Genomic DNA, 13,569 nt, shown 5'->3' with positions numbered 1-13,569 from the left:
AGATCACATTTTTCTCATTTCGTTTCTTGAAATAATAATATTAAATCCCGACCTTGGGCGTCTATGTTCAAACTTGCCTCTGCTTTCTCTCAGGAACCTTGTTCCAGGACCTATTTCCAATCCTCTTTGAAATGATGCTCCTCAGTCTCTAAGAACATGACTGTTGAGTCTTGGATTCAGCACTAGCTCCTTCGAAATACGAAACCCTTGTTTTATCTGGAGCGTCACGTCCTGATTTAAATCTTCCTCTAAAGTGCTAATGATACATTCTGTTAGACCTGTAACTGATATTTCTACAGAAAATCGATCTAAACAGAGTATATTGTATTTTGAGCCGCACGTGACAATAAGAGGAAGTATGAGAACTGCAAGTAATGTTGTCACCTAAAAGTCATTGATATACATGTGGTTTACTCTAAGGATAACAAAATAATAAGATTTAGTTGCTGACACTGTAAAGTCCATCCTATTGGAACAGTAATTTTCGCCTTGACATTAAGCAGACATTAACGTATCCGAATATTTTACACTACTAGCCATTAAAATTGCTACACCATGAATATGACGTGCTACAGACTCGAAATTTAGGCGACAGGAAGAAGATACTGTGATGTGCAAATGATTAGCTTTTCAGAGCATTCGCACAAGGTTGGCGCCGGTGCTGACATGAAGAAAGTTTCCAACCGATTTCTCGTACACAAACAGCAGTTGACCGGCGTTGCCTGGTGAAACGTTTTTGTGATGCCTCGTGTAAGGAGGAGAAATGCGTACCATCACGTTTCTGACTTTGATAAAGGTCGGATTGTAGCCTGTCGCGATTGCGGTTTATCGTATCCCGACATTGCTGCTCGCGTTCGTCGAGATACGATGACTGTTAGCAGAATATGGAATCGGTGGGTTCAAGAGGGTAATACGTAACACCGTGCTGGATCCCAACAGCCTCGTATCACTAACAGTCGAGATGACAGGCATCTTATCCGCATGGCTGCAACGGATCGTGCAGCTACGTTTCGATCCCTGAGTCAACAGATGCGGACGTTTGCAAGACAACAACCATCTGCACGAACAGTTCGACGACGTTTGCAGCAGCATGGACTATCAGCTCGGAGACCATGGCTGCGGTTACCCTTGACGCTGTATCATAGACAGGATCGCCTGCGCTGGTGTACTCAACGACGAACCTGGGTGCACGAATAGCAAAACGTCATTTTTTCGGATGACTCTAGGTTCTATTTACAGCATCCTGATGGTCGCATCCGTGTTTGGCGACATCGCGGTGAACACACATTGGAAGAGTGTATTCGTCATCGCCATACTGGCGTATCACCTGGCGTGATGGTATGGAGTGACATTGGTTACACATCTCGGTCACCTCTTGTTCGCATTGACGGCACTTGAAACGGTGGACGTTACATTTCAGATGTGTTACGACCCGTGGCTCTAACCTTCATTCGATCCAGTCGAAACCCTACCTTGCAGCAGGATAATGCACGACCGCATGTTGCAGGTCCTGTACAGACCTTTCTGGATACAGAAAATGTTCGACTACTGCCCTGGCCAACACATTCTCCAGATCTCTCACCAATTGAAAACGTCTGGTCAATGGTGGCCGAGCAACTGGCTCGTCACAATACGCCATGCAATACTCTTGATGAAATGTGGTGTCGTGTTGAAGCTGCATGGGCAGCTGTACCTGTACACGCCATCCAAGCTCTGTATGATTCAATGCCCAGGCTATCAAGGCTGTTATTAAGGCCAGAGGTGGTTGTTCTGGGTACTGATTTCTCAGGATCTATGCACCCAAATTGCGTGAAAATGTAATCACATGTCAGTTCTAGTATAATATATCTGTCCAATGAATATCCGTTTATCATCTGCATTTCTTCTTCGTGTAGCAATTTTAATGGCCAGTAGTGTATTACCACTTACGTATTCCGACGAGAGGTAGGTAGCCTGTTGGTGAACGTTAGCTACTGGCATAGCTAAAAGATGACTGTTTTCCGTGAAGATGTTCTCGGCAACTTAGCTTTCACTCATGATTAAGTTTTTCGTCTTCCTTTACAGTCCACCCACTTAGTTAATGTTCTCCAAACATACGAACAGTTACTCGTAATACCATAACAATGTTGTTTGACAGTATAATATTGAACGATGAAAGGAGACGCTTTTTAAACAAGCGGCTGGTGTATAGAGAGTCAATATCGTGAATGGAATGAGTTCAATTAAGTTGAGTGCTCTAGGATCCCGCCGCATTAGTAGCAACTCCCATCTGCTCCATCGGCTTTAAATGGGCGTGTTGCTCTGGTGGTTGATCACAGATGCTTTTCCTCGGTCCGCGGACGACGACGACTGAGAGAGTAGCTGTAGTTCAATTGTTGCCGTATTAGATAATTTGTTTACTCGTTTCCACGGAAGTGAAGTCCATCTCGGCTAGAAATTGTTCCGCAGCGGCTCTTTTCTCATAATGACCGACAGATGTCTTCGTCTTGTGGTGGAACCACTATGTTTCTTGTGGCAGTCGGTCGGGTTAATGCCCATGAGATGTAGAAGCCGATGTAAGGCATGCAGACGAGTATCTTCCAGATTGTGTAAATGTGCTAAGTCAGCTTCAAATCCTTGGTTGCTTATCGTTATTGTTACCGCTGTTTTGGACATATATAGTATGCTACATCTTTATAGTCATTGGTCTATTATCGTAATATTTATAGATATATCTGTGAGGCTGGTACATTACTCCAAAGTGGTGTGGATTCTCGTCGATAGTACTGTATATAGGCTGAAAGATTTGAGACTTTTCCTCGTGGCTTTAGATTACTTCGATAAATGTGTTGGGCAAGGAGAGGTGAAGAGGAGGAAGGTACTAGGAGCAGCATTCACTTGTGTGTTTTTGCTTCTGGTACTCAGCGAATATGTGGCACTTCTCGGTTACATATGTCCAAGCACACAGTGGTTAGCGGTGGTATTGAGGTTTCTCCACGCAGTTTTTGGATTTCTAGACAACCTCGTCACATTCTACGTCGTGGTGCTAGTCATGGAGGTGTGGGTCAGGTTCGGAGAGTTGAACAACTGTATCACAGTCGCCATAGCGGGGCGGGGAGGTCCTCGCCTTTCCCAACTGCTGCTGGATCGCATCCGGTGGGACGACCGTCGGGTGGAGCTGCGTCAGATCCGCCACGCACACGTTGCTCTCCACCGGGCGGCAGAGCTGCTGCAGCGGCACCTCGGCACCACCGTGGCTCTGACGGTGGCGAACGCCTTCTGGGGCGGCATCTACAGCTCCTACGGACTCCTGGTGCTGTGCACGGTTCCGAAGCGGACGCACGCCTCCGTCATCAACCGCTCGGTGTGGCTGTCGCTGTTCTGGGTCTCGCTGAACGCCGTGCGGCTGTCGGTACTGGCAGTGTGCTGCTCGGCGACCTGTGACCGGGCGGAGGGCGCGCTCGTGCTGGTGCAGCGGTCCGCGGCGATGACGCTGGCGGTGGAAAGCCACGCCGGGGCTGCGGAACTGGCGGCGCTTCAGAGCCAGGTGGCCGCCACGCCTCGCCTCGCCTTCACCGCCGCCGGCTTCCTCACGGTCGACCGCCGCCTGCTGGTAACCGTCCTCAGTGCCACCGTCACCTATCTGGTTATTCTGGGACAAATCGCTACGTTGTGATCACTGTGTTGTCGGAGCCTTCTTGACGGCAGGCCTGAACAAAGTCTTCTCGGTTTATAAGTCATGCCACTTCGCATAAAACACTCGAGCTTCCGACGGCTGTCTCCGCCATCATAAAAATGAGAAAAAAGTCGCCGAACGGTGGCGCTGGTACGGTGTTTCACTTATATGGGCGCCATAGCAACGTCTCGAATCTTTCAGACAGGGCCGTAGTGATGCATGAGTGGAAGACGAGTTGCGCCTGTCTGGCACAGTATCAGTGACGTCAGGGGGCGCGAGGCGCCGGCGTCAACACTGAGCTCTTTCTACTCCTGATGACGGTGGTGAAGTCATCCATCAAAAACTAAAGCGTTTTATTCGAAGTGTTGCCAGATCTTCGTGCTACCTAACATCACTGATCCCGTGGCAAACTGCGACGAGCTACCCAACTCATCTTCCGCGCATGCGCCACATCTGCCCTCTCTCTGGAGAGTTACAGACGCTGCTGTCCTGCCTGTATAATCGGAACACCATGCCAGCCCTGTTGTCACTGTTTTATACTCCTGATGAAGACGGAGATGGATGTCGAAAGCTTGACTAATTTAGTCGGACTCAGCTTGTAAATCTAGACGCTTTTGTTCAGCTATGTTAAATGACCTAAATATTGCATTGATTACATTCCTTAAATGTTGAATGCCACTCTTCGAAACGGCCGGGGTGGGCGAGCGGTTCTAGGCGCTTCAGTCTGGAACCGCGTGGCAGCTACGGTCGCAGGTTCGAATCCCGCCTCGGGCATGGATGTGTGTTATGTCCTTAGGTTAGTCAGGTTTACGTAGTTATACGTTCTAGGGGACTGATGACCATAGATGTTAAGTCCCATAGTGCTCAGAGCCATTTGAATCATTTGAACCACTCTTCGACTATCTACGTGCTAATACAATTTGTAGTTCACTGCTCCGCCATTAACTTCCTAAAGCAGAACAATGCAATTTCTCCCCCGAGAAAAGAAATCGCCGTCGAAGATCTGGACATTTCAAAGGGCTCTTAACTGCAAAGCATTTCGAGCATTTTTCATTGTGTAGCTGATATTTCAACGCGTAGTGTGTAAGCCTCGTATTTTCAACGGCCGTGCTGCAATTGCTGCTATTTGCAGTTTATCTTCTTCTTCTGTAGTGCTCAATCCAAGGATTGGTTTGCAACAGCTACAATGGCAGCTTGTGTCCATTCTGTGCGTCTTTCAGCTTTTCTCTTCATTTCTTTATAGGTGTTACATCCCACATCTTTCAAGATTTGATCCATGTACCTCAGTTGTGGTCTTCCTCATGGTCTTTTTCCCTCGACATATCCCTCTATAATTGTGTTCAGGAGTCCTTTATGTCTTAATAGATGGCCTGTAAATTGAACTCTTCTTTTAACAATGAAACTCCAGAAGCTTCTCTTCTCACCTGCTCTTTCCAGAACCACTTCGTTTCTGACCTTGTCGATACATTTTATTTTGAGCATTTATTATAAATTAGAAATATTAACTAACAAATACTGAAAGCTATTTATTAAAAAAATGAAAACAAATTGCCACTAGCGAGAACCACGCTATAGCCTTAGTGAACACAACATTCATGAGCTATGCACGGATTTAGCAATTTATATGCACTTTTAATTCAGTCATAGAGTTATTATAAATTGGAAATATTAACTAACAAACACTGAAAGCTATTTATTAAAAAAATGGAAACAAGTTCCCACTAGCGAGAACCACGCTATACCCTTAGTGAACACAACATTCATGAGCTATGCACGGATTTAGCGGTGACTGTGTGAAAAGAAGAGTAATGAACACTGCATAGTATAATATGTATCGGATGAGAGGGTACTGAACTGAATTGGGGCCAAACGAAATTTTAGGCACAACTCCACTAAAAGAAGGGATCGTATGAAAGGAGGCATTGTGACGCATCAAGAAATCAACAGTTTGTTATAGGACGGAAGCGTGGTGGGTCAAAATTGTAGAGGGAGACCAAGAGATTTATACAGTTAGCGGGTCAGATCAAACGGGTGTGTGTTGTAGTAGTTATTCGGGGATGAAGAAACTTGCACATCATGCACAGTGCAGAGGGTGGTATCAAACCAGTCTTCGGATTGAAGACGTTCATGATCCGTACTGAGATGCAAGCCATCCTGCGAAAACGTTAGAAATGTTTTATGCCCAACAGCGCTCGTATACAATCAATCAAAGGCGATGAGATCATTCGGTTTCTTTCCCATCCGAGTACTTTAGGAAGTTGAACAGATATCCCTGAAGTGGCCAAATACTATAAGTGTGAAGAAAATCGACAGGTATCAGTCCGAAACTTTCCTTTGAAGTACATGTTTACTACTTCCCTCATAACGTCAGAAGCCTGAATTGGATGTGCTGAACCGTAAGTTTAAGTCTAATTTTTGGATAGTGTTCTAAGAAAATGTAGACTGCTTTTTAGTAGATTCTGAAATTTTTTCTGACACAACAAGTTCTATTTTGAAAGTAAAACCTTCTCAATAACTACGCCACGTCATGCTCCTCTTCAATTGTTTTTTACACATTCGACGTTTCATCTATTTTCTGTCGTTCCCAGTTCCTATTTTATTTCACAAACTACAAAAAAGCTCACAAACAAACAGATCGAGGGTAACAGCACTTGTGCTGGACCATTTCGTGAACTGAACCAAGTAGGGAACATAGTGAAGAAGGTGTGATTCAACTCTAACGACTGTGATGGTTCCCTTTGCCTATCGCAGAAGAATAGAGATAGCCTCGATCCTAAGTGCTAATGTTATGAATGAAATTTAATGCTGTCTGTGTAACTCAACTTGGCTGAGCAATCGTGTTAAGGGGAATGGTTAAAAATTTCCAGGTGACACTATTTTTACCCAAACAAAATACATTATTCGGGATACAAAGGTTCACCTACTTGCATGTTGTCACATTCCGTTACTGTTCTAAACAATTCACCCTGAAGTTGAAATTCCAGTGAATAAACAACTGCCCTAGATCGTAAACATTTATTGTGATTTTCAGTTTAAAATTTTATATCACTCTAAAACAAATGTATATGTTGAAAGTTGCTGACAGCACTAATTAAATTATAAAAGAGATTTGAAGGAAAACGGATGATATACTGTAACTTAAAAATATATCAATTACTTCTCTTTATTTTACGAAACTTCGGTATATGAAGAAATAAATTAATTGTTGTTGTAACCTGACGCAACAAAATGTCGACAATACAGTTTGTATATTAAGAAAGGGTTGACTCAGTTTCATTATACTGCACAACGTTAACTGTCTATTCTTGAAAACCATCAGCTGACTGTATAGGTTGCCCCATTTCATACTGTCGCTATTCTTCGCGATTTCTGTCGCATCGGCACCAATTTTCCTCGTACTCACTTCCATGGTATGCGAGTTGAGTGACGCCTCAGAGGTTCTTTGGCATCCAGTAACGGGAAACATTTTTAAATACATTGATTAATAAAAGAATTTTCCCCTCTTGTTTCCCCTTTTCTTTCTTTCAGCAACGGATTCATTTTCCATATACCCTCTTTCGTTTCAAATTAATACTTTGGGTAATAAAAAGGGTGAGTGTTATTGGCCCGTGTTAGCTATTACTGAGCTGTTTTCAGCCTGATATTTCAGTCTCTTCACTACAGAATAGAAACTAGCCAAAGCTACGGGCGTGTGATGTTCTATTATGAATGTTTTTCCTTTTAGTGACCGTAATGTATTTTTTTTGTCGTCTGCATTTAAGCCAAAAGATGAAGTATTCTTCAAGATGCGTAAGTTGCACTATACACCTTGCAAACAGCACTTTATTGTGGAGACAGTAAAGTATTCATTCACTAAACTGTGCGCCTGTCAATCCTTGTCATTAGTGGAAACGACCGTAGCACATTTCCTTATAATATACTTCTCACTTGGACTGGCTCTATATGTACAATTACCCAGTTACAGATAAACAAAATTCTCGAAAACCGTTAGGGACGCGCTGCAGCTGCAGTTAATGCTGTAACCGGGTACAATACTACTCGAATTTAGCCAGCTAATTGAAACTTTTTTGAGGACAGCGACTTTTTGGCTGTAGCTTCATCAACATTTCAGAAGCGGCTTTAGAGGTTGATGCAGGTACATGAATGGCACTGGAAATAATACCAAGTTTCATTAAAATAAGTGGCATCTAACGAATAAGGTGTACATAAGAAGACATAAAATCCGTTAAAGAAGGATATAATGAGTGACTTCCCAGCTAAGGCACTCTCGTTGAATGGCTTGGTCATTTGGTTTTGGGAAATATATCAGAAAGATTAAATGAGAAATGTAACTCAATGTATGAATTGTATTGAGAGCATACATCTAGACTGTACCTTAATGAGTCTGCTGAGGAAATAATATTATTTATTGTGTTGAATATAGTTGGCCTATTTTTTAAATTTAATTTTGTTATTTTAATTTTCATCGTGGTTCAATTTAAGAAACTAAAAGTTTAAATCCAATGCTTTCCAAAATTTTGGACTTGTACTTATTAAAGAAAATATTTTTTAGTTCAAATTAATTAATGTATGCACATTCTCTGTCACAATAAAAGATTTGTATGAACATAATGTTTCTTAATTTACCAGTAAAAAGTGTTCTTTAGTCGTTTAGTTAGGAACATATTCCACTAACTATCTGAAAGATTATTTTATCGAAATGATGTGGGAAAAGTGGGTTGTCAGAATATGTAGAGATATTTAGTGTTAGAAGTAGTGAACACTTAATTTTGTAATGCTGGTCATGCAACTACATTTAAAAACTAGAAGTTTTCACAGCTTTCAAATAGAAATTCGTATATGTAATAGGAGGAGCTATCCAGGAGAAATGATTTTAGGCTAGATTTAAAACTTCATTAGTTACCAATGACACATTTTATGTCATTGGACAAATGATAAAACATTTTCGTTGCTCCATGTTTAATTCCTTTCTGACAGCTCCAATAAAGTGTAATAAAGGTATTTTTCCTCTAGTATTCTAGGTCTGGACATCACTAATTTTCTCCAACTGGAATAACGTCAGTCTGACCTTTGGTTTCTCGAAATGTAATTTTTCGGTTTCTCAAAATTTCAATCCGATGAAGACATCCTTAGAGGTGTCGAAACATAGGTTAATGTACCAAACCATTATCTGGAACCGGTTGGATGTGTGATTTCTATGTTGAAAATTAAAGTAAATATTTACTTTGGTTTGCTGTATTAGTCTGTTTATGTATAATAAACCTAATATCATGTTTACATAGTTAAAAATCTTCAGGAAAACAGAGATTTTAAAAAGTTACAAAACAAATGCCGTAAGTTACTAACCTACTGCAACTCTGAAAACAATGCTTCCTCTACAAGCGTATCTTTAGTTTCTACAGTACTATTATCTTAATTTTTTGGTGCTTGGCAAAAAATGATAATTGCTTTCGTAATGTTCTGCAGCACTATATTTATTTTGTCATGAACCCACTTTCGACTTCTCAGACTATAATCAGGTTGCAACACACTGTTTCATATACAGTTTAAAATGTATGTGACTTATACATACATTAATTATGTAGAAGTTACAAAAGTTACATTTTTATGACCTACAAATACAGTTAGGTTTACTAAAAATGAAAAATAAAACTATTTTTATGTATATACCGTTGCATTTCTACATCTACATCTACATCCATACTCCGAAAGCCACCTGACGGTGTGTGGTGGTGGGTACCTTGAGTACCTCTATCGGTTCTCCCTTCTATTCCAGTATCGTATTGTTCGTGGAAAGAAAGATTGTCGGTATGCCTCTGTGTGGGCTCTGATCTCTCTGATTTTATCTTCATGGTCCCTTCACGAGATATACGTAGGAGGGAGCAATATACTGCTTGACTCCTCGGTGAAGGTAAGTTCTCGAAACTTCAACAATAGCCCTTACCGAGCTCCTGGGCGTCTCTCTTGCAGAGTCATCCACTGGAGTTTATCTATCATCTCCGCAACGCTTTCGCGATTACTCAATGATCTTGTAACGAAGCGCGCTGCTCTGCGTTGAATCTTTATGTCTTCTATCAGCCCTATCTGGTACGGATCCCACACCAGTGAGCGGTATTCAAGCAGTGGGCGAACAAGTGTACTGTAACCTACTTCCTTTGTTTTCGGACTGCATTTCCTTAGCATTCTTCCAATGAATCTCAGTCTGGCATTTGCTTTACCGACTTTTAATTTTATATGTTCATTCCATTTTAAATCACTCCTAATGCCTACTCCCAGATAATTTATTGAATTAACTGCTTCCAGTTGCTGACCTGCTATGTTATAGCTAAATGATAAGGGATCTGTCTTTCTATGTATTCGCAGTACATTACACTTGTCTACATTGAGATTCAATTGCAATTCCCTGCACCATGTGTCAATTCGATGCAGATCCTCCTGCATTTCAGTACAATTATTCATTGTTACCACCTCTCGATACACTACAGCATCATCCGCAAAAAGCCTCGGTGACTTCGTATTTTATACACACACAATATATATATATATATGTTGTGAATAGCAACGGTCCTACGACACTCCCCTGCGGCTCACCTGAAATCACTCTTACTTCGGAAGACTTCTCTCCATTGAGAATGAGATGCTGCGTTCTGTTATCTAGGAACTCTTCAATCCAATCAAACAATTGGTCTGATAGTCCATATGCTCTTACTTTGTTCATTAAACGACTGTAGAGAACTGTATCAAACGCCTTGTGAAAGTCAAGAAACACGGCATCTACCTGGGAACCCGTGTCTATGGCCCTCTGAGTCTCGTGGGCGAATAGCGCGATCTGGGTTTCACACAATCGTCTTTTTCGAAACCCATGCTGATTCCCACAGAGTAGATTTCTAGTCTCCAGAAAAGTCATTATACTCGAACACAATACATGTTCCAAAATTCTACAACTGATCGACGTTGGAGATATAGGTCTATAGTTCTGCACATCTGTTCGACGTCCCTTCTTGAAAACGGGGATGACCTGTGCCCTTTACCAATATTTTGGAACGCTGCGCTCTTCTAGAGACCTATGGTACACCGCTGCAAGTAGGGGGACACGTTCCTTCGTGTACTCTGTGTAAAATGGAACTGGTATCCCATTAGGTCCAGCGGCGTTTCCTCTTTTGGTCGATTTTAATTGTTTTTCTATCTCTCTGTCATCTATTTCGATATCTACCATTTTGTCATCTGTGCGACAATCTAGAGAAGGAACTACAGTGTAGTCTTCCTCTGTGAAACAGCTTTGGAAAAAGACATTTAGTATTTCGGCCTTTAGTCTGTCATCCTCTATTTTAGTACCATTTTGGTCACAGCGTGTCTGGACGTTTTGTTTTGATCCACCTACCACTTCGACAGAAGACCTAAATTTCTTTGGATTTTCTGCCAAGCCAGCACATAGAACTTTACTACTGAATTCGTTGAACTCCTCTCGCATAGCCCTCCTCACACTACATTTCGCTTCGTGTAATTTTTGTTTGTCTGCAAGGCTTTGGCTATGTTTATGTTTGCTGTGCAGTTCTCTTTGCTTCCGTAGCAGTTTTCTAATTCGGTTGTTGTACCACGGTGGCTCTTTTCCATCTCTTACGATCTGGCTTGGCACATACTCATCTAATGCATATTGTAGATGGTTTTGAACTTTGTGCACTGATCCTCAACACTATCTGTACTTGAGATAAAACTTTTTTTTTTTGAGCCGTCAAGTACTCTGAAATCTGTTTTTTGTCACTTTTGATAAACAGAAAAATCTCCCTACCTTATTAACAACAGATATAACATAAAGCTGGATTTACAGTTGTAATGTAATATTTATTTAACCAAAACTTGATTTCACAAAAGGGAGAAAGGAAGTGAGTTTAGTCATTTAACACTAAGCTGGCATTCTGTGTCATATTTTTACTGGTTTAAGATGTTTCCATATGGTCATCTCCCTGACTGTCTTGAAAATATTTAACACATGATATTCTACGTCATATTAGTGGTTAGCTTCTAAAAGATTTTCGGAAAACGTTGAATCTGTATTTCTTAATCTCTAGCTTCGGTTATATTCACATAACCTAATCGCCATATTTCTGCCTGAGTGATCTACATTACTTTTCCACAGACTTTGCATGTATTTTTTCTTGGGATGTACACTATTGGCCATTAAAATTGCAACACCACGAAGATGACGTGGCTGTAACAGATCGTGCAGCCACGTCTCGATCCCTGAGTCAACACATGCGGACGTTTGCAAGACAACAACCATCTGCACCAACAGTTCGACGACGTTTGCAGCAGCATGGACTACCAGCTCGGAGACCATGGCTGCGGTTACCCTTGACGCTGCATCATAAACAGGAGCGCCTGCGCTGGTGTACTCAACGACGAACCTGGGTGCACGAATGGCCAAACGTCATTTTTCGGATGAATACAGGTTCTGTTTACAGCATCATGATGGTCGCATCCGTGTTTGGCGACATCGTGGTGAACGCGCATCGGAAGCGTGTATTCGTCATCGCCATAATGGCGTGTCACCCGGCGTGATGGTATGGGGTGCCATTGGTTACACGTCTCGGTCACCTCTTGTTCGCATTGACAGCACTTTGAACAGTGGACGTTACATTTCAGGTGTGTTACGACCCATGGCTCTACCCTTCATTCGATCCCTGGGAAACCCTACATTTCAGCAGGATAATGCACGACCGCATGTTGCAGGTCCTGTACGGGCCTTTCTAGATACAGAAAATGTTCGACTGCTGCCCTGGTCAGCACATTCTCCAGATCTCTCACCAACTGAAAACGTCTGGTCAATGGTGGCCGAGCAACTGGCTCGTCACAGTACGCCAGTAACTACTCTTGGTGAACTGTGGTATCGTGATGGGCAGCTGTAACTGTACACGCCATCCAAGCTCTGTTTTACTCCATGTCCAGGCGTATCAAGGCCTTTATTATGGCCAGAGGTGGTTGTTCTGGAAACTCATTTCTCAGGATCTATGCACCCAAATTGCGTGGAAATGTAATCACATGTCAGTTCTAGTATAATATATTTGTCCAATGAATACCCGTTTATCATCTACATTTCCTCTTGGTGTAGCAATTTTAATGGCCAGCAGTATATTTATGTAGAGCACAATAGATTAACTGTTTGAGTTTGAATAAGCGGTCTTGCAAGTCTATCCAACTTCCATATTGCGAACGTTAATTACCTATTGTTTACAGTGGCATTCTTTTCGCTAGTTTACTGTTCCGTTAATTGCATTCCTCAGCTGTCCAGTCTATTACTTAACATGAACAAAAATGTCAGTGAATAACACAAGCTGTCAGTATAATTCAGTTTCCCAATAAACTCTGATTAATGTAACACAAACGTATGAAAGGAGATACCCCAGACAAACAGATCGTGTTTGCGATAGCAATATTGTGAATTAGAGGTAATGAATTAGAGTGCCGTGGGATACAGTCATATTCGCGGTGGCTCCCACATCGATCCTCATCGATTAGGCCTCAGTCAGAAGAATGTATACCTCGCGTGAAAGCATTTAGACACCTTTCGCTGCATATGCTACCAACGACGGAGCAATGCCAAGCAATACTCGAGAGTTTTAACGTTCAGCTGTTCTTATAACGGAACACACGGTGAGTTTCTCTCACTAGGAGAAGATTAATCTGCCAAAGACATTTCGACCCTTGCTGATCTTCGCATAATGACCAAGAACAGCTTACTTATTGTGGTTGAACCAATGTCTTTACTCTTAAGGATTGGTGGACTAATGCCTGTGAAATATGGAAACCGCTGCAATCAACCATCGTCCGGACTCTATAATCGTGCACAGGCGGCTGCAAATCCATGGCTGCTCATTGTGGTGGTTACCGCTTTTCTAGAAATCTACAGTGTGGTG

The 13,569-nt window shown here is 42.1% G+C and overlaps 1 protein-coding gene across 1 annotated transcript; it reads left to right on the top strand.

Annotated features, from left to right (window-relative positions):
• Window positions 1-3,031: 3,031 nt before the first annotated feature.
• LOC126235442 (uncharacterized) lies at window positions 3,032-3,655 on the top strand. Its single transcript, XM_049944164.1, has one exon. It carries the CDS (start codon window positions 3,032-3,034, stop codon window positions 3,653-3,655), a length of 624 nt encoding a protein of 207 aa, XP_049800121.1.
• Window positions 3,656-13,569: the final 9,914 nt, after the last annotated feature.

This window comes from Schistocerca nitens, chromosome 2 (assembly GCF_023898315.1).
Source record: "Schistocerca nitens isolate TAMUIC-IGC-003100 chromosome 2, iqSchNite1.1, whole genome shotgun sequence".
NCBI classification, from domain to species: Eukaryota; Metazoa; Arthropoda; class Insecta; order Orthoptera; family Acrididae; genus Schistocerca; species Schistocerca nitens.
This window is presented reverse-complemented; position numbering and strand designations above follow the sequence as displayed.